Genomic DNA, 26,626 nt, shown 5'->3' with positions numbered 1-26,626 from the left:
TATAAATCCCTCGGCCCGCTTATTGTAATTATATGTCCAATTGACAGAGGGTAGACACGCGGCAAGTGATAAAAATATATACCCAGAATAGTAAAAATAAAAATAAAATAAAAACTGCCCCGCTTTGGGGAATTTAGTGCGACTCCAAACAGCCAGACGACGGACGGGGTGTGGAGATGAGTGCAATACAAAGAATATATATTATTTAAAAATAAAAAGCTTCAGCGATCCCCAGTACCCTCAGTCACCCCCAATATATTATTATTATATTCACCAGTGCTCTGACGTTCGCGCGCTTTTAAAATTTATTATCGCCGTTAATGACGACGACGGTACATTCATATTTTATAGTAGTTTATATAAATTATACAATATACAATGTACATAATATATATTATATGCTCACCTATTATTAATTATTATTATTATCATTATTATTATTATTATTATCATCATTATTATTGTTGTTGTTATAATTATTATTATTATTATACCGTACCAAGCCAGAGATTGAAGTCTGTGCCGGTTTGGTTGATAATTATTACCAAGTGTGGCGGTGGCCCTTACCGAAATCGTTTGCACGGCGACTGTGTGAATTCGATATTATATTACTCTAATATAAGCACACAGGTAAACGATGTACAAATAAATTATGCAACGTTCCACGATGGTAATTCGAGAGTCCGATGTTTGTCGTGTCTTTGACTTTCGGCAACACACGAACGTACAATGTGGGTAATAATATATGTATACAAAACAAAATTAATTGGTTTGGCTTATTTTTCTCGTATACAAATAATGTTCGGAAAATAATAATGAGCGTAGGTACCTAGGTAGATTTACGTAGAGTATAAAAACAAGACTTTTCAAAAAGAATCATATACTCTATTATTTATACGCAGGCATATTATACAAGGGATGTAATAAATATTCAAAATGATTTTCACGTTTCTGGTATTTTCCTTTATCTTTCCATAGCATTATACTTGAAAAGTTGGACGTTTTATTTTTGGAGTTCTCTGCGGTCCGGGAATTCGGCAGAATAATGCCATTGACACATATTGTGTCGGTTTACACGAACTGTATATATATAGTACATCTATTTTTTTTTTTACAATTGTTTACACTCTATAATAGGCAATATGCATGTGCAAAACTGCATTATATAACTACTATTATTATTGTAGATACCTTGAAATTATATGCGCGCTAAAGATGGATTACAGATAACGCAGTCAATTAGATTATAAATTCCTGACCGAAGGTTAGAGGTTAGGCTATACTATTCACTAATCTATAGCTATATGTTATAAATCCAGAATTTTAAGCCCCCCCCATTGAGTTCGAACGGGGTGTTCACTTTCCCATTATATTATCTCTAATCTGCACGTATCTATTATACAGATTAAATTAGCTACCCAAGTTTTAAAATTTTAAATCAAGTTCAGCCCTTTATAGTAAGTAATTTGTATGTTGTATACATATCGCATTGATGAATTGTATTTCCTTTTAAAATGATTATACATTATATGGACATTCAACTTTTCAAGTTTTGTATACCTACTAGTAAAATGTATTCGAAAGTTTTTGGATTTCATAAAATATTACATTAAAATCTTTTTGAATAGGAACAGTTTTTTTTCGATAATTCTCGTGCATTAAAGGTCAAACTTTGTTGAAAGTTATTGTAACGTTAAATGTCTCGATTTAATTCTCGTCATGGCTCAAGTTTAATATAATACTTCAATACTTATAATATTAAAAAAAAAACTTTTTCTAAAACTAATCACAAAAAAACATATTTTTATTAGGGGAAGATGGGGGAATGGCGGGTAATGCTTATGTAAATAATAATGAACCAAATATTTTACTATTGCTAACATTAGAACTATAAAGTTGTTAGCTACTACATGTATAAGTTCCAAATTTTTAAAGTTAAGTATAATATTATTTTTTTTAATTAAAAAAAAAAAACACAAATGACCGGCATTACCCATATAATACCAGTCACACCAAAATACATGTAAAAACATAAATTTCTAAAAATCATAGAAATTATGATCAAAATATGATGTCATCAGTACAGAGATATTTATCAATATTAAGAATTCCTAAAATTCTCTAGAAATGTTTAATTTTTGTATTTTTTAAATTTTAAAAGTATAAAAAATATATATTAAGTACTAAAAAGTGAACAAACTTTTAATTTATTTCAATTAAAATACTTTTATGCATTGGTTTTTGTATATCGGGTTTTATATTATTATAAACAAAATATAAGTTGCCTAATATATAAAATATAGGCTATTACCATTACCATTATACCTCATCATATTTGGCCGGTAATACCCCTTTCATAGTTTTTCTAAAACACATGCATTTACTTAAAAACCATACTATTTAAGTGAATTATTATCACATAATTGCAATCCTCACAATATTTAGAGGTAAATAAAACCACTAATGCGATAGTTTAAATACAATTAATTATCACTGTTTATATTGCGGACAGTTGTACCTATATCCACAAAAACACAAAAAAAATGACTAAACATTTGACCAACAGTAATTTGTGTAAGATACCACATGAAACCAGAAATGTTTTATTAAGAGAACTTAATATATTTGACAAATCGACAAACAGGACAAAGTTTTGGTAAATATTTTACCTGTTAAATATATCATATTAATTGAAATCTGTATTGTTGTAACCTTATACATATAATGCAACTTTAAATTATTACATGCAAACTGTCATGAGTAATTCTTAGCTTAGAAGTCAAGAAATAGATTCGCCAGATGCTAACAAAATGTTAAATACTACAGAAAATACAACAGTGCCCATATTTTATGTACCTAATGAAATCATTTGTTGATAGAAAATATGACTCCTCTAAGGTGTTATGATGATAAATACCTATATAATTATATTTAAAATACTAACAATAAAAAAAAATACATAGATCAATCTATAATTTTAATGGTTATAGATTATTGATATTTACCTTTACCTTTACCTTAATTTAAATGTATGCCTAATTTGTCTGATAATTATGCACATTAAATTTAGATATTTAAATTAATCATATATTTAATTAATTGATTTACTTATTTATTGATATGCTTATAGTATGTCTGATAAATTTAGTATCTCTAGATGATTATAAATTGTTTTTTAAATTTAAATTAAATTAAATTAAAAGTGTTAAGAATAAAATATTATTATACCAAGAGAATTATTTATAAATAATATTATTTAATATTTATTTTTAGAACTTTTAATACATTGTCACTAAAAATTATATTTTACAATTTTACAGAATAAATTAGACAGATTAGTAGTTGGGTTATAATTTCATCAGGAATACCATTCTCCATTATAGAAAATCCTCTTTGGGTAAACTTTTTTCAAAAACTTAGAACATCCTATAAAATTCCCCTGTATACATAATATTATTATATAATCAATTATGTGATATTTAAGAAAATTTAATTGTAATTATTATTACCCACAAAAATTTAAAAATAATTCTCAATTAAGCTCGATTAAAAAGACGATTGCTGACGGTATTGAGGCAAGTTTTAGAAAGTTATATTTTAAAATGCCGAGTTTTAGAAATTTTGTGTTTTAGAATTTAAATGTTTACATTTTTTTTACTGTTTACTTGTATATAAAATGTTTTCTAATAATTCTTGTATAATAAAAAATAAATATAGTAATTTTTTACTGTTGACTCGCATAACATAAAATGTTTTCTAATAATAATTCTTATATGATAAAAAATTAATATAATAATTTTTTACTGTTTACTCGTATATAAAATAATATTTTTCCAAAACATAGATTTTCTAAATCTTGTCATTCTAAGACTCGGTAGGTATTCTAAAACTTGATTTTCAAAAACATGCACCCAAATCATGTTGACATATACCTTCGATATTTATGGTTGCCAATAGCTTTTCATTATGATTAGAAAAATAATTAAGAATCTATAAATATTTTTCGATCTAAAGTAGTTCTCCGCATGAAATGTTTTGAATAGCTACTCATTCTACTCGGAATTTTTAATAAAACAAGACAGTAATAGTAATAATAAACAACAATTTCCCATTAAAACAATAGTTATGTATTTGTTAGCGATCAGTCAGAATATAAAGTGTAGGTATGTAATTAATTGAATTGCATCTCCTTGAAATATATATACTATTTATTTTTTAAATATCTAATTTAACTGCAGTTGACGTTTTTTTAAAGCCTTATGGTATTATACTATAAACGATTTTTCGGCCGTGTTCACTGAATATGTATGTATCTATATTGTAGGTATATACAATATGAGCTGTATATTTTTCTATAAAGAAAGTTTTTTTTAGTTATTTTTTCCTAAGCGACCATGAAATAAAACGTTTTTTTTTTCGGGACACGATGGAAAGTCTACGGGGTTCCGGGATCGTAAATAACGGTAGCTCATACGAACGCCCTTCTCCAATCCTCCTTCGTAGTGTTTAAACATCAAGGGCTTCCCTTCAATAGATTTATTACTTTTTTGTTGTTTTTTTTTTTTTTTGTTCCATTAAACAAAAAGGTCTTATAGAAACCCGGGTAACAATCGGTATGCTGGATGAGCGCGTTGTATGTACTTGTTCAAAAATCTCGAGGTCGAATCATCGACGAAAACGTGAAGCTCGTCATCGGGAACCGGGCTTCGAGACGTAAGCATTCGTCTGAAACGGTTTAACAAGAAAAAGCAACTATCGTTCCTCGGGGATGTAAGTATACTACTCGTATGCAGATCATTCGAATGTTTGGCGGGCTGTTCCCAACGATCCGTGACGATGGCATTGACTCGTTTAGAAGAATATACCATTCTTAAGACCAAGATAAATTACTAAATATATAAATACACCTGTGTCCTATTGTGCTTAGATTTAAATTTTCAACTTGTTTGAATAACATAGTTTTATAATGTTTCGTAAAAGATAGTAACTGAACATGATAGATTTACTTAATGCACTCGGACACGTAAATTTCTATTAATTTATACAATACGGTTTAATTTATTATTATACTTACGTCACAATGTTACAGTCAACAATATTACGTCCTTAACATTTGAAAAATATATATTTCAACGGAAACAGATTCATTAAACGATTTGGTTGACATTTCCATCCGAAAGCTCTAATGTAAATTTATATACCTAAATATTCAACATATTTTTAGAACAGTATGTATGAAGACTCAGGATTTTTGTTTCAAGTAGTTTTTTTTCATTATTTGCCCACCAACTATAGCCATTAGCTATTGTACGAGTTATGGTAGGGGTTAGTACAGTTGGTACATTAAATTGGAATCGTTGATAACACATGTATATGTGACAAGGTTTTTGCCACTAAGAACCAGAGTGATCACCCATCCAAAAACTAGTAGCAGTGGGTGGGTGCGTACTCTCAATCATGTTGCGTGACTGATTTCAGCATCCACCACACACAAAGCCACCTTCAAGAACTTTATTGTATTCATAAGGATGCAATATACAATAGACTCTTATATTAAATAAAGTAGTTATATCGGATTAATGTTTTTATGATTAAGCTCGAAATTCGTCCGCGTATGTATAAAATGTATAATAAAATACAAATAGTGTCGGGGGGGGGGGGGTTCTACCGAAATTAATTTCTATATACGCCACTAAATACAAACCTCTTGACCGAGAGTAGGTCTCGTTCACACCGATGGTTATTGAGGCTCTAAAATTCGTTTATAATAGAAGACTATAAAAGAAGCAAATTAAATTTTTCTATTTTATGTGATGCGAATTACACAAGTCCTCGAGGAAAACTTTTAAATAAATACCATGCAATACGTACGGTATTTTCATTTGAAATAAAACCAAAAAATATACGATGGCAAGTAAACTAGGCTTTGTTATTTCGAAAAAGTTAACTCAGTGTTATTATTTTGTGTTCGTGATGAAAAACAAATAATAACATAACCACTGGTGGCTTGAAAATTTAACGAGATCGCCACTATAACACCAGTCTCGCTATATTATTTTTTATTTTTTTCTTCTACGCCATTTACCTGTTTCAAGTTCTTTATAGTATTTTATGGTAATTTTTTTTGTACAAATGAAACAACTATGGAAAAGAGAAATTCAAAAAAGTCCCTTAATTAATCCTTAATTCGCCAACTTTACGGCGTTGAATAATTCATTCAACGATTGTTATAGCGAGGACTGTTTGTTCGCCAAAGTGCGTTTGGTTTTCCTTCTTCAGAAAAGTTATAACTTTGTTAGTAAAAAAATTAATTATTATCCATTGTCTCGTACGTTTTTCTCATCATATGTATCTGTCACCCTTAAACCGGTAGGTATATTGCATTCACTAAAATGTTCAATTAATCAGATACAACTGTGGTGTTGGAAATGAAAACAAGCAATTAATTAGTTATTATACGCTGACAACATTTTTAATAAAGTAGGAGCATAAAATTTTTATTGTGAGAATAGATTTTTCATGTAATAAATTATTAATAATTTGTAAGCACAATATTCCAAAATTATGTATTATTAATCTATAAAAATTAATTTTATTCAAATATTTACTTTGGATTTCATATAGTCGTGTTAAATATAGTGGAATCAAAGATGGGGCATAGATCCCCATAATTTTTATTCAATTTTTAAGAGCTGAAACCATAAATTATTTTGTTAATTATCAAATAGTGCATATTAAAAAAAATCAGCATACCTCTCTTCCTACCCTTTTGACATAATCATTTGACCACCTCTTATTGAATAATGAATACCATACTACACATATTATAAACTTTATCTAAAACCCAAGATTATTTGTTCTAACTACTTCTAAGTAACCAAGTACAAAAACCGGTTTTCCATTTAATTTTATCTTAATTTAAAAAGAATAAAAGTGTAATAAATAATAATAAATTAAGTAAAATTAATTTAAAATCTAGTGCAAATAATTAAAATTAGAATACCACTGTGGAACTGGCAATTGTTATTTGATATTTTCACACATTATTTAATTGATTTCTAAAATATATAATATACCTATTGTTTTTTTTTTATTATGGAATGACATTTTTTTAATCGAATTGTTTTATAATGATAAGTGATCTAATAATGTTTTTATACGTTCTATACATGATATATATAGTCACATTTAATTATGTTTAGCCAACTTCACATTAAGGAACATAATATTATCTTATTATTAATAGAACCTTTAAACAATCCAATCAAAAAGCAACGGAAACAATTCATTAAGGTTAGTATGTAAGCACAATTAATATCGAGCTATTATTTTAATAAGATGAAAATCAAATTGTTAGACGAGCAGAAGGAAATAGTTAATTACGTTTGACAGCGATAATATGTGTAGGTTAAGTATCCATTAAAAGATATTATACAATATTACTTATTGAGCAATTATAAGATTAAGGTAAGAAAATGAAATATTATTGAAGTGGTGAATTTACCTAAGTCAAATATATATCTAAAAATAAAGAATTTTTCCTTTTAGTCACATACATTCAAATAAGAATACTTAATAATATTTGTGATTAAATATTTCATTTCAGTATGTGCTTACTACTATTATATTCTATCATAATAATTACCTTATGATGTTAAAAATAACCCAAAATTAATTATGTATAATATTAGTTGAATGTACTATGTAAGTATGAATTATGGAATTACTATTTAACATAATATTATAGACCTTAAACTACAATATTGACGTTCAAGCGTGTTAAATATAGAGATGGCCTAATATATTATTAATTGTCAGTATCTCCACACTCAACATATGCTGGCAATGTTCCGAGGTTAGAATCAAAAACAAAAGTAGAATGACACAGATTTTGCTTTAAGATTTAGTCATTATCGTTAAATAGTTAAGTAACATTATTATGTACACAAAACGTTAATCTAAATTTTAGATTATAAAAATAGCGGAAAAAAAGTATTACCTAATTGTTAAAACTAATTTTAATAAATTATTAATACATCTATATCACTTTTATGTACTTAATAACAACTATAACTTCTCAAGTTAATTTAATTTTTTTAGATACCTACCCGCAATACCACCTCACGCATATTTATTTTATAATATAGTAGTATAGTATGTACTACAAACTTAAAAATTAACATAACATGTTCAATGACACGATAGAAATAACTTAATTAGTTAGCTAGTGGCTGTTTATTTTACAGTAATAAAACACTTTTTGAATCTAAGTACATAGATATAGTAAATTATAAAACGTTTAATGCGATTTGAATTTAAATACATTTTGTCTGATGCGTGCAAACATACAAAAAATAATATTTTGCATGTAGTATGACGTATTAATTACAAATTATATTAAATTTATGGCTGTTATTTTTCTGAAAACGTTATTTAAAGATGAAAAATACTTTAATTTTCAACTTAAATATATTTTCTTATATTAAAGTAAATAAAGTTAGTACTTAAAGATAGTTAAAAGTAAACATTTATTGGTACTTTTCAATCAATATTTATATTATTTTCTATACATAATGTAATTTTTTAAAATATTTTGAACTTTTTTGAACTATTGATTATTTGATATTTTTGACTTTTATAGTATTTTTTCAATAATTATGGATAAAAAAATGTTATCAGGAAAAAGCTTAAAAAGTAATATAAAGTTTCTCATAAATTATTATCAAAGCTGTAAAAAAAATATTTAAGATTCATACTTATAGGTACATGATTTCTTTTATTGATGCTTGAAGTTAAAACTTGGACGAAATTTTATATTTAAACGAAGACTCAGAATTTTAATTAAAAATATTATTCGTGGGACTTTTACGTAAGTATGTTATATTGTTATATTTTATATACAAAATTACATTTTAAAAACATTTATATTAATTTTAATAAGCTATTGTTCACCTATTTATACCATATAATAATATGGTAAAGCGATATTTACCCAAATGGAAATACATTTTACCTACATACAAGGTTAGTATACTTCCTAATTTTTCTAAAATTTAATTGGAACATTTGTCAATAATTATTGTTGTATTATATACTATTATTGAATTGCATGATAAATATATTAATTTAATGATTCAGTACAATTTAATGGACCAATTATTATGAACCACTAAGTCATCTTAAAGGGAAAATTATAACACACTGCTATTGATTCGTTAAATATTTAATGATTGTTGCATGATTGAGCTAGAGTTTAAAATATCTAAAATATTAATGTATTAGTATATTATTGCGTGTAGTATTGAATGTTTGTTGAAGCATTTAGTACCTAGGTATATGAAATTATTGTTATAGGTAGCAATAATATCAGTAGCACTTTTTCTACCACGCAAATATTAATTATGCAACACATTTTGAATGTGGTAATTGCAATATTACAAGATATTCGTGAAACGTAACAGAATACTAAAAACTTTACCTATTATGGTAAATGATAATACAGGGGCATTAGATGATAAGAATACATTTAATTTTCTGATTAGAATGAAAATAATAATAATTGCATTAAGTTTAATAACAAGAGCTAATACAGTCGCTATGCAAATTACCATAACACGGATTTACCAAAGATACGAAAGTATAATATCCAAGCACGTGGCATAAATGACACCACTAATAATAATAATACAATACTATAATATGGTTGTAATTAAGATTATAGGACGTGACTTTTAAACTATATGTATTTAAAGAAATAATATTATAAAGATAGATAATCTAGGTAATTACCATATAGGTATATCTAAAGATACATAATATAATTTTAAAATTATTATTTATATACTTTTTTTTGTAATAGCGATTTACCCTCATAAGTGATTATTTATTTTTAATTGTTTCACTCTGGAACGAGTTGAATATATTATAAGACAATAACCTTAATACAAATTAATATAAGAGACGTTATAAATTCGCAATCACTTAGATTACAGTGTAAATATTACGTCTAGAAAATTTTTTTTTATATTAAATATATATATATATTTTTTTTGATAATCGGTTCACTCAAAACTTGTGCGTTCAATGTGGTTGATAAATCGTCCTCGTGCGATATATGATATATTACATTACATGACGGCCAGTGCGATTTATCGGAGCAGCAAAGTCCATTTAGCCAATATAAACTACAAATGTGTTTGCCTATAAAATAATATTATGTACATTGTACAGCTAGACGATTCGATTTCATAAAATAAACCTCTTTGCGGGGTTTGTACGGTGTGGTCCACGAAACGTGCAAAAACTGGAAAGCGTAAGCTCCGTGGGTTGAACGGTCGTCACGTCAACCGGGGACCAAACGAATTGTGTCGGTTTAGACATATACATAATATAAAATATAACATAAAGGTCACTCATCCTCTGTGCATTAAGAACACCATTGAAAGTGATCTGCGGTGAAAATTCACTGAAATCCGAAGAAGAATTACGTGTATAGACGAAAGACATAGCAATATAATACTATCATTTATAATAATAATAAATAGTAAATTATTATAATAATAAACCTGTTGTCCGTCTGTCGAGCTCGTGGTTCGCGAATTATCGCCACACCTATACTCTATCGATTAATAATAATAATAATAATAATAATAATATATTTTATCGACTCACGCGACGCCTGTGTGTCCGAAAAGCTTTAGGGCCCGTGTGTGACACGGTTAATTAAAAAATAACGATATAATAATAATTATTATTATTATACACAAAGAATGAGTCTTAAGTCATCACATTTTCTAGTTTTTCTGTGAACTGTGTGCAGTAAATCACGGCAGCAAGTCCCAATCATAATAATAAAATACAATATGATGTGGTACATGATTATACACACAACAATAATTTTTTTTTTTTTATAGTATTATCGCTACGTTTCCGGTTCGTTGTTTACGAGAAGGTACCTATGTATTATTATTATGACTGAAATATTATACATTTTAACACCAAAATGCACTCGTCCGAGTAATATTATACTACCTATATAATATTATATTTATACATATTATTTGTATACAATTTGTATGTCTACTTGTATTGTTTATATTTAGTTTAAGTGGTAAAATTATAGAATTTAATAAGACATTTGAAATACGTGAAATTTCAGAAACAACGTCATCGAAACGCTTTGTAGAACGCTCTATGCTATAATATAATGCAAACACCATATTTCATACATATGTTTTTGTGCCATACATATAGGTTAGCTACCTATTTATTATCAAGAAACACAAAATGGAAACGACGTATTAAAAATTGGACTAAAAATCTCAAATATTCCAATTAAAATTGTGTTCCCGCATGTAACTCAAGCAGTGTATATAATATGTATGTGCTTCAAGATAATCGTTTAGAAGTAAAATTGTTTATAATTTATATCCGTCAGTTACGCCAATATACTATCAATTCTGGAAGTGCATAAGAGGTAACTAGTTCTAAAATAATCTATATCGATTGCACAAATTTTAACTGGTGACAATGACAATTGTGGTTGCTTCTCAACTATAATAATAGATTAAAATATCAAACATAATAAATTCAACAAAATATTTTTTTAATATGTGCTAATGAAACAAAAATAATACAATTGTTAATTTCTTTACACGTTTCAAGCAAGTCATAATGACGAAATATGAAATGTAGGTTTAAATGTTTGTAAATAATTTCTCACGCCTGAATTATACATGAAGACAAGAAATAAATAAAGTGTATCAAAAATCTACAAAAATAATATTTAAAAAAATAAATAATATATTACGTATCTACAAAATAATAATTCAAGTTTTGATTGTATAAAAAATATACTAAACATTATAAATACACACAAACATTACTCATTTTATATACAATATAATTAATAATAACATATTATATTGCATATATAAATTTTTATAAATTATTTAAAAAAAAAATTGAATGATTCTCAGTTTTAATAGTTAGACATTTAAACCAATTAATCTATATACAATATACATATAATATTATAATGTCTTTGTCAATTTGAAAATTATTGATGAAATTACAATTTATAATTTTTGTTTGGAAAGTATATATTTTTATATACAGTCCTGGTCCCATTTAACTTACAATTTATGATTGACAGAATCTAATAGTTCCTTAAAGACTATACATGTACTGGTGGGAGATCGATGAATTCCTATTTTTACCTATGGTTATTCGATATCAGTTATAAAATGATAGGTGTCTGCAGGTATACCTACGTAATCCATTGCAGTTTTAACGTCGTTAATCAACTACCCTATTCGTAGAAAAGTTGAAATAAAATAAAAAAGGATGAGAGTGGTAGCCTATCTGTACTGATGTATTAACAAACGAGTTTCCGTCTGTTCACGGCAGAGAAAACGTACTTATAAAGTTATGACGCACACCCACGGGACCTATCAGATGTTTTCCGGTCACGTGGTGCTACTGTAAGTTTTTCACGTATAATGACTATGAATTATGATGTAAGCAGGTATATCAGGTGCACAGGTACAGAACAGACATTCGTTGGAACGATGGCTAAGTACAAGTACGAACTTACACTGAATTATTTTTTAAAACCTTTTATTTAACACATACAAATATTGAATCGTGTATCGCATACGCAATTTATTGTTATTATTTATAATATTATAATAATATATACATTCATATGAGTTGTGTTTTGTTTTGGGCAGTACTTATTACTCCTTAACATATGCAGATTGTAACTCGTTATCAATCCGTCTCTTCAAAAGACTCTTCGGACTCTTTGGACTCTTCTGCTTCGATATCGCCAGAAAAATAAATATTGACTTTCGGGTCTAAATAATATTCTACAGGCCTGGCAATCATCTTTTCGCAGTACTCGTGGTCAAAAAACCCTAAAATATTTGACATCGTTATTCCTTCATGAATGTTGAATAAATTGAAGAATGATGGACCATTAACAGTTTCTGTCACATTCTTTCCCTCATTCCAATGTATTTCACAGCCTGTACTCACGAAAATCATTTTGTCTTTATGAGGTAACAGAACATAATCAATACTATACAATATTTTGTGAATATATGTCTCTACATATTTAATGAACAATACGTTATTGGTAAACCACTCGTTGGGTGCGAAATAGAATTCCATAGTATAACCGATATATTTTTCCGACCTATTAACTCTGATATCTGTCAAATGACTGAGTATTGGTAGATCGTGAGGTCGTATTTCATTCGCATTCATATAAACTAATGAATTCTTTAAGAAAATAAGCCAAAAGTTTGGAATCCCCGCCACTGTATTATTTTTGATTTCATGAAACATTTTCCATCCTTCGTCATATCTAGTAACTAGTTCAGTGTCACCATTTTCCTCTGAAGATGAGCCGTATTCTTCTTTGGTAGGTTCATACTCGCCTTGAATAAGATCTCTTCGTTTATTAAAAAAGGGCTCATACTCTTTTTGAAATTTGCATTTAAGAAGATGAACTTCAGCATAAAATTTTGATTCGGTTTCAACTTGTGCTAAAATAAGATTTTTCAAAGCTCGCACCCGTCTTTTTATGAGTGGTGACATATTTTGTAATTTTTTAATCTTTTGCTTCTTCTGCAGTGAAGGAATAGAATCCATCGACAAGCTATCAAAACCATCGTCTTCTCCAATCATTTTCACACGGCGTATTTTATTGGTTTTTGTCAAAATATTATAATTAATGGCAAGGAAACTATCAATAGAGAACTATGATTTGTAAAAATATCAATATTACTTTCAAAAACATAGAAGAATCAGATCAAAAAAATCAAGAATCAAACTCGTGTAGCTAATAGGTTTATATTGTTATATTATCTAAAAATAATGCATTTTAGGTTGTCATCGTTATAATATTTGTGTATCTATCCATGGGTTTTATTAATAATTTATTAATAAATTTGATAATATTGGTATATTTTTATATGTTTTTAAACTTCGGAACTGTAAAAGAACAACATTTTAGATATCATTTGGAATAAGAAATATTGTATAAAAACAATAATTATACAATAAATAGACAATTATTTAAGATGAATATTACAATAATTATTTAGAATAGAATAAATAATTGTTATAACTTTTGACATAAAGAACTGAGGGTATTACAACATCGGAGTTGCAAATCTTAATATTGTTTAATAGGTAGATAACCAAAAGTGTAATAAATAAGAGCTATAATTTCAATTTGATATTATAAATAGTTAAATTAGAAATTATAAGTTAACTAATATAATTATTATTATTATTGAACACTGCAATGATCCAATAGCTTATTGCATTAAAAATGTATTTTTACTATATTGAATTTGATTTGTTTATATTTAATTATTTGTTAATAATTTATAACACGTGTCATGAAGTCTACCATAAATGGATGGCCGGATGGGCCTCTTCACTCAAGCCGCTGTCCGAATTTATGTAAAGAATCGTAATTGAATTTACATTTTTTGTTTTTTATATAGTTCTTAATATCACTTTTTCTTATTGTAAATAATTATTTTACAGATTGTTCAATTTTCTAGTTTAAAAATAAATTATAATTTATAAGATAATAATTTTTCTTCATTGCTTTTGTTTATATTTGATATTTAGTTAATAATGTTTTGTCTCTATTAAATTGGTTTCTCCTATTTAATAATTGTATATATATATATATAAATAATGTAACATACATATAAAATGAATATTTATTATAAGATATTTACATTTGTAAAAGAAGATATTTGTCTGTAGGAATTCACGAACAATCCCTGGGGTAATATTTCGAATATTCGGGTCCACGCAATATTTTATTTTAATCTTTCAAATCACAGGACAGACGTGCACGTTTTGTGAGATGGTTGAATAGTGTATATTGTGATTTGTGAGTGCAAGATAAGTCTGTGCTCTTGAAATTCGTAGGCGATGGTGGTGGATAGTCATCTAAGGACTAAAAAATTATGTCAAAATAATTATCCATCTTATATTTGAAATTGTGAAATCAAAATCATATGACACCTGATATCATATTACTGTATATTAGGTAGATACCTATTTGAAACATGCTAAAATCACGAAGACAATTTCATCTATAGCAGCCAACCAATTCGTAAAATAATGTTATAACTTTATAAGTGTATAATACATAATACACACAATAAAAGATATTATATGATTATATTTAATTATATAATATACGGAATTATATTTCGATAAACCTTTGATTTTTGTGAAGTTATGAGCTTTTTTATAAGTTTTCGAATAAATAGACGTATACAATCCGTGTTTATATAACTTAGGTACCTATCTGATGAATATATTTATTTAAAATTTTGATCACTTTCTTCGTGACCTTAGTGGTAGTAAATTAACGAAATTCATACTATGTTAATAATTATTATAATATTCTTCTAATTACTGGAATATTAATAATACAAACATAGGTATTGACGTTTATGACGAGATATTTATTATGTTGGATAATATACAGCTTAGAAGTTAATTAAGCCATCGATATATTAATATTAATTGACTGCCATGACAAGAGCTGCAACACTTAACTTTATAACATGATATGGTTTTAAATCACAATAATGCACTATAAATGCTAGAGTATTTTATTTCCTGACAGCAGATATTACCGCGGGTTTCTGTTTCCGGAATCCAATACTTTTCATTGTTTGTTCTACTCACTACACCTACCTACCTCTCTTTAAAGATTTTACGTGTTTTTAGTAGATGAAATCCGAGTATAATAGTACACCGAAAACGGAAACTAACTTCCATAAAGTTTCGTTGATCCTAAATGAACGGTCCAAGTTTTCGGTATCTTAAAACGTGCAACACCCATTAACAGGTGCTATTAGGGACTTGAGTCAATGTTTTGGTATACCAGCTACGATGTTGCTTCAGTGAGTGCAAAACTGTATAAGATTTATAATTAAAATTGATGCTCATTTTATGTATTTATAGTTATTATGTTTCATAAGTCAACAAAGTGGTGCATACAAATACATTGTAATAAATAAACTATTAACTATCAGAGAAACATATTTTAAGGAAAACTCACTAAGATTGATTGCCACCCACATTATATTTTTTAATTAACTCAACAACTTTAAGATAACATAAACTATTAAAATGGTTAGTAAGTATCTATGTTTATCAGTTCTAACATCTTAATATTGTATTGCTGCTTGAGGTAATTTATTAGCATATTATTTGTGATGCATTGTAATCTTAATTTTTTTTTCCGAAATTTGCCAATAAAATATTATTTACAGTAATGTTTAAAATTCAGAACAATAAAAATAAACTCTCTTATTCCTAAACACACGGTGCTGTAAATGTAAATTTTGTTTTCAAATATTATATAGAACTATGAATACATTCATATCTTCAAATTATAAAAAGGACATGTAGCGAACAAATTAGTCATAAATAATTATTAATTTTTAGAACTAAAATATTATATGTATTGTCAGTAACATTGATTTGTCGTAAAAAAATTAATAGATTTAGAGAATGTCCATGTATATATATATAATTAAAAATCATAACGATCGGAGACATGGAATACATGTGTATTATATGCTGTATAATAAACTTTACTTCGAACTGCGCGTTATCATTTAAAGCGAAACGCATTTGATAATAAATTGAAAACCGTAACTATTAAAATTTCGTATTTTATAGCTGAAATGATATATCGGTACACACTCATAATGGCGTCTATAGAGCATTTTTGATTGATCATTTTGTGTATGTGTGTGTGTGTGTGTATTGTGGTATTATAGGTATTATATTATATTATGTGTGTATACTGTAATAATATATCCGGTCTGCCTCGAGCCCTCGACCAATATATTATTATTAATATAATGTATTTATATAATACAGATAGATGGGCATCGTCATAAACGTACCTCTGTGTAAACGGATCTTTCCCCTACCACCACCACCACAACAACCACCACCACCACGACCGTTGCACTACACACATAATATAATAATAATAATATTATAGCGACATCGACCATACCGGAATATGATCGAAAACAAAATTCCCGCCGAGACTGCGGTTGTCCTATACCTATATTATTATTATATTGCGCAAGTGGCGTGGCGCGGACAGATTTTAACACGGCCGGCGGCAGTCGCGCGCGCGTATTGCGCTTTACTCGCGGCGAGGCTGTGTGGCGATGACAGTAATTTTCCGCTTTCATGTTTTTCAATGACAGTTAATTTTAGACGAGGGTAGGGGGAGTTGGAGGGGGGTGAGCGGGCAAACATAAAATATTTTGCACGCCCGTCGACCATATTATTTTATTTTTAGATCGAAATTTCGGCACGGGTGAAGTTCGACTAAGCACCCGCCGCCGACGACGGTTTGCCAAGAAAACGAGAAAAAAACAAATATTATATACATATATATATATATACATTATATACAATATGTATAAAGATAATATATAATATGCACGAAATAGTTTACAGGGCACACGAACGTAATAAAGATATATGACGCATAATATGGACGCCGAAATCACCCAACAGGTGTAACAAAATGGCCAGAACTATGTTTAAATAATGCATCTGTCCCGATGCTTGAGATAGTCTGTCCATCAGTTAGAAAACACGTAAAAGAAAAAAAATAACAGTAACAATAATAATAACAAGACTGATATGAGACATTTAATGAAAAATTATACCGAAACTAACTCGCTCTTCTCCAAAAAAATTGGCGTAACTATTTCACTTGGACTCAATAAGCTCGGTGAGTGTTTTTTTATCAAAAAATATAGACATTACATTTCGACCAATAACCGTAGCTAGTTATTTTAAAACGCACATGCAAATTCGCATATATTACATACATGCTTAAATGTATATGACAGGGTCGTAATAGTGAAAACTTTAATTTTTCCAAATGAACGACACAGGCGTAAATAATAGTAATGTTTGAGTCCCTGGAGAATTTATTTTTGATTATTTTATCTTTCAAAAAACTCATGATTGACATAATGTAAATTGTATCGAACGCTAAAGCATTTACCGTTTTACGGTTAGTTTAACATTACCTAACTATAGGGAGAAAATCCGGACAGAATTTTATTTTTAAAGGCCCACACAATTTGAAAATGTTCGATTAATTAAATGTTTTGTATTTGTTTTTATTATTATTATTATTTTTTTTTTTATATTAGTGAGTAACTTGTTTGACTTACCCAACCGTTAAATCCACCACATTAACTAGACTACTAGACTAATAGTGGATAGGTATATTTAGTCAGCTTAATATAATTATTTTTAATCTTAAAGATAATATATAAGGCCACAGTAAATTGCACGAATAAAAATGTTAGCCATAAATTCTTAGACAATCATGGCCATAAACATGTTATAAACTCTAGGAACATTATGTAAATTGAAAAAAAAATTATGTTTAAAACTACAAAGCTTAAAAATGTTTATGAATATTAAGTTTAAATTGGTTTTAAAGTGTTAACTGTTAATATTTATAGTTTATAAAATATTGAGAAAAAAAAGTGTTGGTAAGTAAAATTATAATATAATATATATGACTTGAATTCAAGTATAGTTATAAGTATTAGTTACTTAAATTATTGTTTTTTTTTTATCCTACAAATACAAAAATAATATTTTTAAAGGTAATTATTAATACTTGAATTTGAGTTATACGAATATATACTACATTAATTATACTTCTGATACATTTGATACTGAAAACCTTTTTTCATGTGATTTTTTCGTTATTTTGTATAATATTTCGAATAAAAAAAAACCCAACTTATCGTTTTATTTGAATATTTGATGGTTGTATACGATTTTCAACTTTGAGGTAGGTACTCTTCAAACGTACATAATACATAATATCTTATACTGTTATACTGTAAATAAAAAGGTATTGCGAGAATTTTAATCAAATGCTATTAACACTATGCGTATAATATATTATGTATAATGATAATATTATTTGTATACATATAGTATAAACGCGTCACTATGGCTGATTTCCTATTTGGCCGTGGGCCCAACACCTGTTCCACGCGAAAAACTCGGTCACGACAAACGGATGGCCCGCGGTTGAAATCTATGGTTCACACACGGTGTCATTTTGAAGCGTTGCGGTGCAGTACAACCAACATCACTGTCCAGATTATGATTGAATTACATGCGGCGAGCACATCGACGATTCCGTCTCGTGTCGCACTCACTGGGGTGAATACACGGGTGGGCGTGAGGGTCGGATCCCTCCGTGGCCATTTTCTTTCATAATATGTAATTATAATATTGTGGAATAAAAATACGTATTTTATTATAGAATAGCTTGGCAATGCAAAAATTTAGTTATAATAATATTATAATATACAGTCTTACATAATATTAAACGTGGCGGCATTTTAACGAACGGTGATAGTAAACTGCGATATTCCAAATATTCGGCTGAAGTAATAACAATTGACGAATCGGCAAAAGAGAAAATTGAATTTTTTCGTTTGATTATTTTAGCCATCCATTTCGGAATAAAATGCTGTAGAATATATACGTTTTATCATAATGTTTAGGTGATTTATATAACTTCATAAACATCATAGGCGTATTGCGTTACTAGGATTTTGAATTTAGGGGGCTTGAGTTTAACCTAAAATTCTTTTTTCCCTGCAACGCTAATGACCTTTTTTTGTTGTGTGTTTAGTGCATTAACTGTATAATACGATACTTAAGCGTCTATTTTTTGTTCACAGGTTATGTTTTTTCATATTTATAGTAATAACTTAATATGCATATTGTAGACCACTGCACAGCACGTATATAAAACGTGTGCCGGGACATAAGGCGATATGATAACGCGACACTTTTGCTTTCACGGTATGTTTTGTAGCGTTATCCGTAACACATCCCTATAAGCAGTAAATATGATTTTATCACGACGTGGGCAATATCACTGCCATTTTGCAAATAAATAACATTTTATCATACTGAAGTTTATATTCAGCTCTTAAACGGCTACCCTTTCAAGGAAAATGTAATAATAATAATTATGTTTCCGCTCAAAAGTTCACTGGGCGTAATAATAAATTAGCCATTCCTCCAGAATTTGTATAAATAGGTACATATTTTTTAAGCGTTTAGGAAATAACCAACTATTTAGAAACCATTATTTTTGTTCGATAATCGATACCTATAATTTTGTAAACTAGAATTAATTAATATTATATATATATATACATACAAATATATAATATACTATTTTTACTATGCATTATAAGAACCTATACGGCTATACCTGTATAAGATATATGTTATGATAAAATATTATCGTGTTATATAATATTTAAAATGACTTCCAATTGGAGTTCGTGCAGATAAATACACATGATTCGCTAAAACCTCCCTCTACGTAAGTATTATGTAGGTATACTCTACATTCAGTATGTAACACATAATATTATAATAGTATGCTTATTATATTTTGTTCGACATCGGGATTACAGCATGGTTTTTTGAAATACCCTGAGATACATAACGAACGCCGTCGTCCGAGTGAGATCGTTGTTGAGAGGAAGTGAGTGGGGTCGTGTCAGAAATGCGTATTATGTCGTATATATATACGATCGAAACGTAGTGGACCGAAAAAATACTCTGTGGCAGACGACGACCGCGTTTTCGTCTTTTCACTAAATCAAACGGATACGATAATCGGACTAACATGGGGCTTACTGCAGCTTGTACCCACACAATATGGCCGCATACAATATACTCAATAGTATAGCGTAGGGATGTATATTATTATGGTACGCGGCGTATATTTCGGGGATTCTTTACGGCAAAGTTAACGAACATCACTGCAGCTGTTCGCCAATTATGGCATTATAAGTATTATTATTACTATTATTATTATTGAAATAGTAGTTACATCAAACTCTTATAATTCTGCGTTGGTTGTCAATCGTAAATCGTTTTTCGCAAGTCAAACTAACATGTACGCCTATTTTCTTCGTATTTCCGAAAACTCGAATATTTTCTACCGACACCTCCGATTCTCGTGTCATAAATTTTTCAATCGTTATGTCACAGTGGGGATCACTACGGTCGACGGTTTCTGGTGTTCTTTTTTTTTTTTCGAAATCCGCAGAATATGATATTATAATATATTATGTGTAATAAATTGTACATTATGTTGTCGCGCTTGACTAAGAGAGACTCGAAAATTATAACGAAAAAAAATAAATATTAAAAGTATTGGGTTATATAAAAAATTGTCATCCAAACCAACAATTTAAAAACTACTCGTTCAAAATTCGATTTAGATCCGTAAAAATGTAGTGAAAATAGGGTTGGTTCTCGTTTGAAAAATATTAGTCTATATCACCACATGTTGCAGGCACTCTTTTAATTGTATAATAAAAAATCTGAGGTATTGAAAATCTAGTCCAGTAGTATATTGAAAATTGTCGAAAATTATAATTATAATTAATTAATTATTAATGAAAAGAAAACAACGGGACAGAGCATATTGTTTTGTGAATCAGTCCTATGTAGTATATTATATACGATGGATGGATTTTCGTCATTAGTCGCAGCCGTGCCACATAAACTGCACACAGTATGTCAACTGCAAAACGCAATTATCTCCGTTCGAGTGTATATACCTACACGGTCGTTGCAGAAATGTGTAATCACCTTCGAATATAGTACGTGCACAGGCAAAGATCTCCGCAGATGGATATAACTTTGTGCGTCTGTAAAGGTGTGAACGACGTTAGTCGCGTGCGTGTGTGCGTCCTTTGGATGATTAAATGTTATTATTTTGGTTCGCACTGAGTGCGCCTTCAAAGGAGTCGTCGGACGAAAACTCGAAAGCACATGAATAGGTTTAATATCATTTTCAATTCGTTTGGAGACCGTACAGAACCTACCGGAAAATACACACCACTGGGCCACTGCACTACCTACTATACATAATAATACGAGTATATAATACACGTCTCATATACGGCTTGTATGCGAGAATAAACGTTTATCGTATAATCCCCGTCCCGTGGAGTAAATTTCAACAAAATAGGTGATAGATAATTTGAAATAAACTATTAATGATGATAAAAGTAATATTTTTTATTGACGAACCGTTAAATCATGATAAACATTATTTAATCACATTTTTGAGATGACTCTACCTACTTTAATTTTCAGCTAAAAATTGATGTAAAATTTAGTTACGATGTTAATATTATGGTTGACAGATTTTAATAACTCTTTGAAAGATTTATGGTATAAAATATAAATCACACGTTTAATATGGCTTCTTCGTAGACTATTATATATACACTTTAAGTGTATATGAAGCTTCTTTTTCCTCTAAATATCGGAGTTTCAAAAATGAAAAAAAAATCTACGACGTGTATGATATTAATTTTCGAAGTTTTAGGACATAAAAAATCGGGTTCGAAGAAAATTAAACCCTAACGCCAGTGAGCCGAAACTGGGTCAGTGAATAATTAAAGGAAGGTTTCTTTTTGTGAGGTTTTCACCAACTTCTGCAGCTGGTTGGAAAATTTGGCATTTTTAAGAACCTCGTTTTTGTGTTTGGCTGTAAATATGATCGATAAGTAATTATATTTAGGAGCTTCAATCGCTCGTCATCTAGTGCCAAACTCCCCAAATTGGTCGTGACTTAAATGTTTTTGATAATTTGAAAAACAAGGTACAATAATTTTGAAATAGCCTAGATTGTTATAGTGTGTAAACATGTTGTATTATATAAAAATATATTATTATTTTGTGACAATTAAATTCCTACACGAGTGACTATGATAATCATTGTTTTGTTACAACCAACACGGTTTCTTATGGTTTTTAAAAATAGCGGAAAATGACTCACAACAAACTTATACTAAATTATCATGAGCATACACCACTTATTTAAATTTCACACAAAAAATCAATTAATATTTATATTTGACTATACATTAGGAAATTAACGTTACCAATAGTATGTGTAATAGCATATACTATAGGGTTTAAGTAACATTAACAATATTCCGCAAGTGAATAATATTATTGTCGTTACAATAATAAATAAGTAGTTTGAGGTTTTAAACAATATAGAGTATTCATGTCATTCGTTCGTTATATCCGGTCACAAAGAATTTATTTAAATCAAATACACATATTCGATCAAATTACTAATTTTAACACCTGTGTTTAAATGTTTGCATCTATGTGAACAATGTGTACATAGTAGAAAGTAAATCATTCAAAGACAACCAGATATAATGTTAAAAAGACAACAATAGATAAGATACAATCGCGTCAAATATTTACGTAAAACGATACGAATAACATTATTACGATTGAAATCTGTTGTTCATTTATATTAAAAATGTAAAATGGAATTTTTTTTCAGAACATAATAATTACAGGAATAGTTTATGAAAAATTATATTTTTTAGTAATGCACCTAAAATTTGCTGTATATATTTTATTAGGATGTTGTTATATTAGAAAACAATTAAAAAATGTTGCGTTATATTAATTTTGAGCCGAGAGTAGGTGTGTTAGAAACTAGTAAGTATCTTCTAACGTACTTATATATTTTATAAATCATTTTTGAAAAATTAATGTAATGTGATCGGGCTTAAATGTGTTGATGTGTAAGTCCTCGGGGTCCTATTTTGCAGGTTGAACATCATTATAATATAATATAATATCATATGAATTCATAATAATATATCGTAATATTTACCTTATATAGTTTATGGGGATCATTAGGAAATGCGATTGTGAACAAAAAAAAAAAAAAAATAAATACAAAATATTTATATGTATTATGTACGATGTAGGTATCTATAGTATTTTTCCACACAGTATATTATGTTTAAGCAGACTATTTTGATCATCTATAGTGTTCTGTGGCTGTAGTCTTCAACTTTGTAATATTGTTATGAAGACGTTTTTAATAAAACAATTAATGAAAAATTTAAAACTGATTGTTCAATAGCTAAATCATTTCTGTTATCAAACCGGCCCCACGATATAAACGAAGGTCGGTATTAAAACGTGTTTAAGTTGAATGAGTATTTTTAATTTACATTCGCGGATCAATGTTAATTGTACACCATCCTTTTTAGTGTTTAAAAATTAATTAAGCCAAGGGTGTGCAGTGTGCACTCTTTATAATTTAAATTCGAACAGATTGAATAGTGTTTAATGTTGATTACGACGGAGAGATAATGACAATTGTTTCGGTAATAAGGTATGGTTAATAATGCAACTTGAATTACTTAACATTAATAACTAGCTTACGTTTTTAAATCTATAATTACCTATTATAGATATCGTTTTAATTTAAGAAAAAAGAAATGTTATTAATACTAACGTAACTGCACATCAATTTTTTTACAACAACATTATCAGCTAAAAATTATTATTTTCTATATGTTTTATTTAATCTCCGAATGTAGGCGATCCTAGAACTTAGTATTTAAATTAAATACATTTTTATGTAATTATAAATTTGTTTATTTATAACACACATTTCACATGCAGTTCAAAAATCATATTTTGTTTTTGTTAATTTTTAGTCTTGTTATATTTATTTTTGAAAATATCGATGAATGATTTTAATATAATAAATCATTTAAGTCAATGCCCAGCTCATATTTTGTATTTAATTTGAGTAATTTTAGAGATTATAAAATATTTTATTAATAGATAAATTTAATATTCCGCAATATGTAACCTAAATCGAAAAATCGATTATAAATGTATATGCTCTGATATTATAAAGGTACATAATATATAAGTGAATAAATAAATTATGTTTCATGGAATTTGGAATTTTTAAAGCTAATAAGATGGTCCATAGTCTATTGAATATAATATTTGTATTAAGAATGAGCAAAAAAAAAATCAAACAAAATAATCCAACAAACATATCGAACAAATAAACGAACGAATATCACTGGACATTATAACTACGTTTAACGTCAATTATTTGCGTGTTTTAATATTATTTCGCGTTTTTATACTAAACTTGTGCGTTTTACATTTTATATTTTTATATACACCTATATATAATAAAACTCAGGTATATCTACATTTAAATACGGTTGGAGCTCTAAAATTGGGCGACGATTGTGTTGTGGATATTGACATATAGTCCTATACAGAATCGATGGAATTTATAAGTGTTAAAATTATTTAATATTATATATTCAATGTACGCACAGTGAATGTACATGACGTTGTTAGGTACCTACCTACTATTTACATAGGCCACAGCGCATTGGTGTAGCCGACTTCCACTTCGACTTCTAAGGAGTAAAATTACAAATTAAAATGATGATTCATCCGTTTAAACGATTTTCAGTGCCATTTATTATTTATGCGTACACGTTTGTACACATACGAGAAATAGAGATGAGCGAGAATATATTAATTTAAGTCTTTAATGTCCGTTTTCTCTATATTATATTATATTAAATACGTTATACTATTACACACAGTTTATGCGACAGCTCCGAAACAAACGATTGTTCGAATTTCCATGTATAATTTAATATATTATAATTATCCGGATCGATTGGCTTCCGTCCAGTTCACGCATTGTTCTCGCGGCTAAACGGCAATAAATTTAACGTTTTGATTTGCGCGGTTAACCGTTTTGGCTTCTCTCCGTAATCGAACGCCGCCACACAGTCGATGATTATTATTATTATTATATAAATAAAGCGCCACCGTCCGAGTTTTACAATTAGCGAAAACATTTCGCACTGAAATCGCCATCGCATGGACACATACTTGCCGTGCTTATTTTTATAATCTTGTAAATCTCTACGCATTTTTTTTTTTTTTTTTTGCAAAGGCACGCCCTAGTTTATCTTTTTCTCTTTTTTAGTTTTATTTTTTAAAGACGTATTCTTAGAATGCAGATTTTGCGATAGGTGTGCACACTACCATTAATTTTGATTTCTGCTCCGTAAGTACTATCTCTACGAACTTTACATATTAATCGAATTAAAAAGAATAAAATAAGTGAAGTTGAAAAATACGGCACTAGAAAAACAACCGAGAAGAAAGTTTTCGGCAGTGTGTTGTACGGACCCTGAACGGAACAAAACTAATCGTATTGCGAATGTTTTAATCCTTGAAGTTTTATCAACAAACGTGCTTTAGTATTACGCGTAACAAAAGCGTCCATAATATAATATAATATTATAGGTAGTCGTATAATATGCGATGAGAACTTTCTTGCTTCTTCATCATTCGACACTTGATAAATTTCCGTTTTTATGGTTATTAGTTATTACTATTTATGCATACCAGTGGTACAACTAGAAAATAATTTCAGGTTAGGCGGAGGTTACAACCTCCTCTCCCTGGTTGTGCTACTGACTTACACCTATTACAATATTATCATAAATCATTATTGTTATTATTATAAATGATAGAATAAAGGGGACATAATGCGAAAGCAGATCCCGCGGCGTCGTCGGTTAAAACGGAAAAAAAAAAAGAATAAAGGGGACATTATTATAGGGCCCAAAGTATACCTAACCAATTA

The 26,626-nt window shown here is 28.5% G+C and overlaps 2 protein-coding genes across 5 annotated transcripts in view; both read right to left on the bottom strand.

The window, feature by feature from the left end:
* Positions 1 to 26,626, bottom strand: part of kcc (solute carrier family 12 member kcc) — a 286,527-nt gene that overhangs the window by 22,716 nt on the left and 237,185 nt on the right. The gene's annotated exons all lie outside the window — the stretch shown is intronic.
* On the bottom strand, positions 12,722 to 13,740 carry LOC149058963 (nucleosome assembly protein 1-like 1-A). Its single transcript, XM_089221199.1, has one exon. It carries the CDS (start codon positions 13,690 to 13,692, stop codon positions 12,772 to 12,774), a length of 921 nt encoding a protein of 306 aa, XP_089077325.1. The 5' UTR covers positions 13,693 to 13,740; the 3' UTR covers positions 12,722 to 12,771.

This window comes from Diuraphis noxia, unplaced genomic scaffold (assembly GCF_037042655.1).
Source record: "Diuraphis noxia isolate RWA-SAM2 unplaced genomic scaffold, SU_Dnox_SAM2 contig0002, whole genome shotgun sequence".
NCBI lineage: Eukaryota > Metazoa > Arthropoda > Insecta > Hemiptera > Aphididae > Diuraphis > Diuraphis noxia.
Note: the sequence above shows the minus strand (reverse complement) of the source record. Positions and strands in the feature narration are given on the sequence as shown.

Bases quoted from the DNA above. Each gene is read 5' to 3' on its own strand.
- LOC149058963 (XM_089221199.1), bottom strand. From the start codon at position 13,692: ATGATTGGAGAAGACGATGGTTTTGATAGCTTGTCGATGGATTCTATT.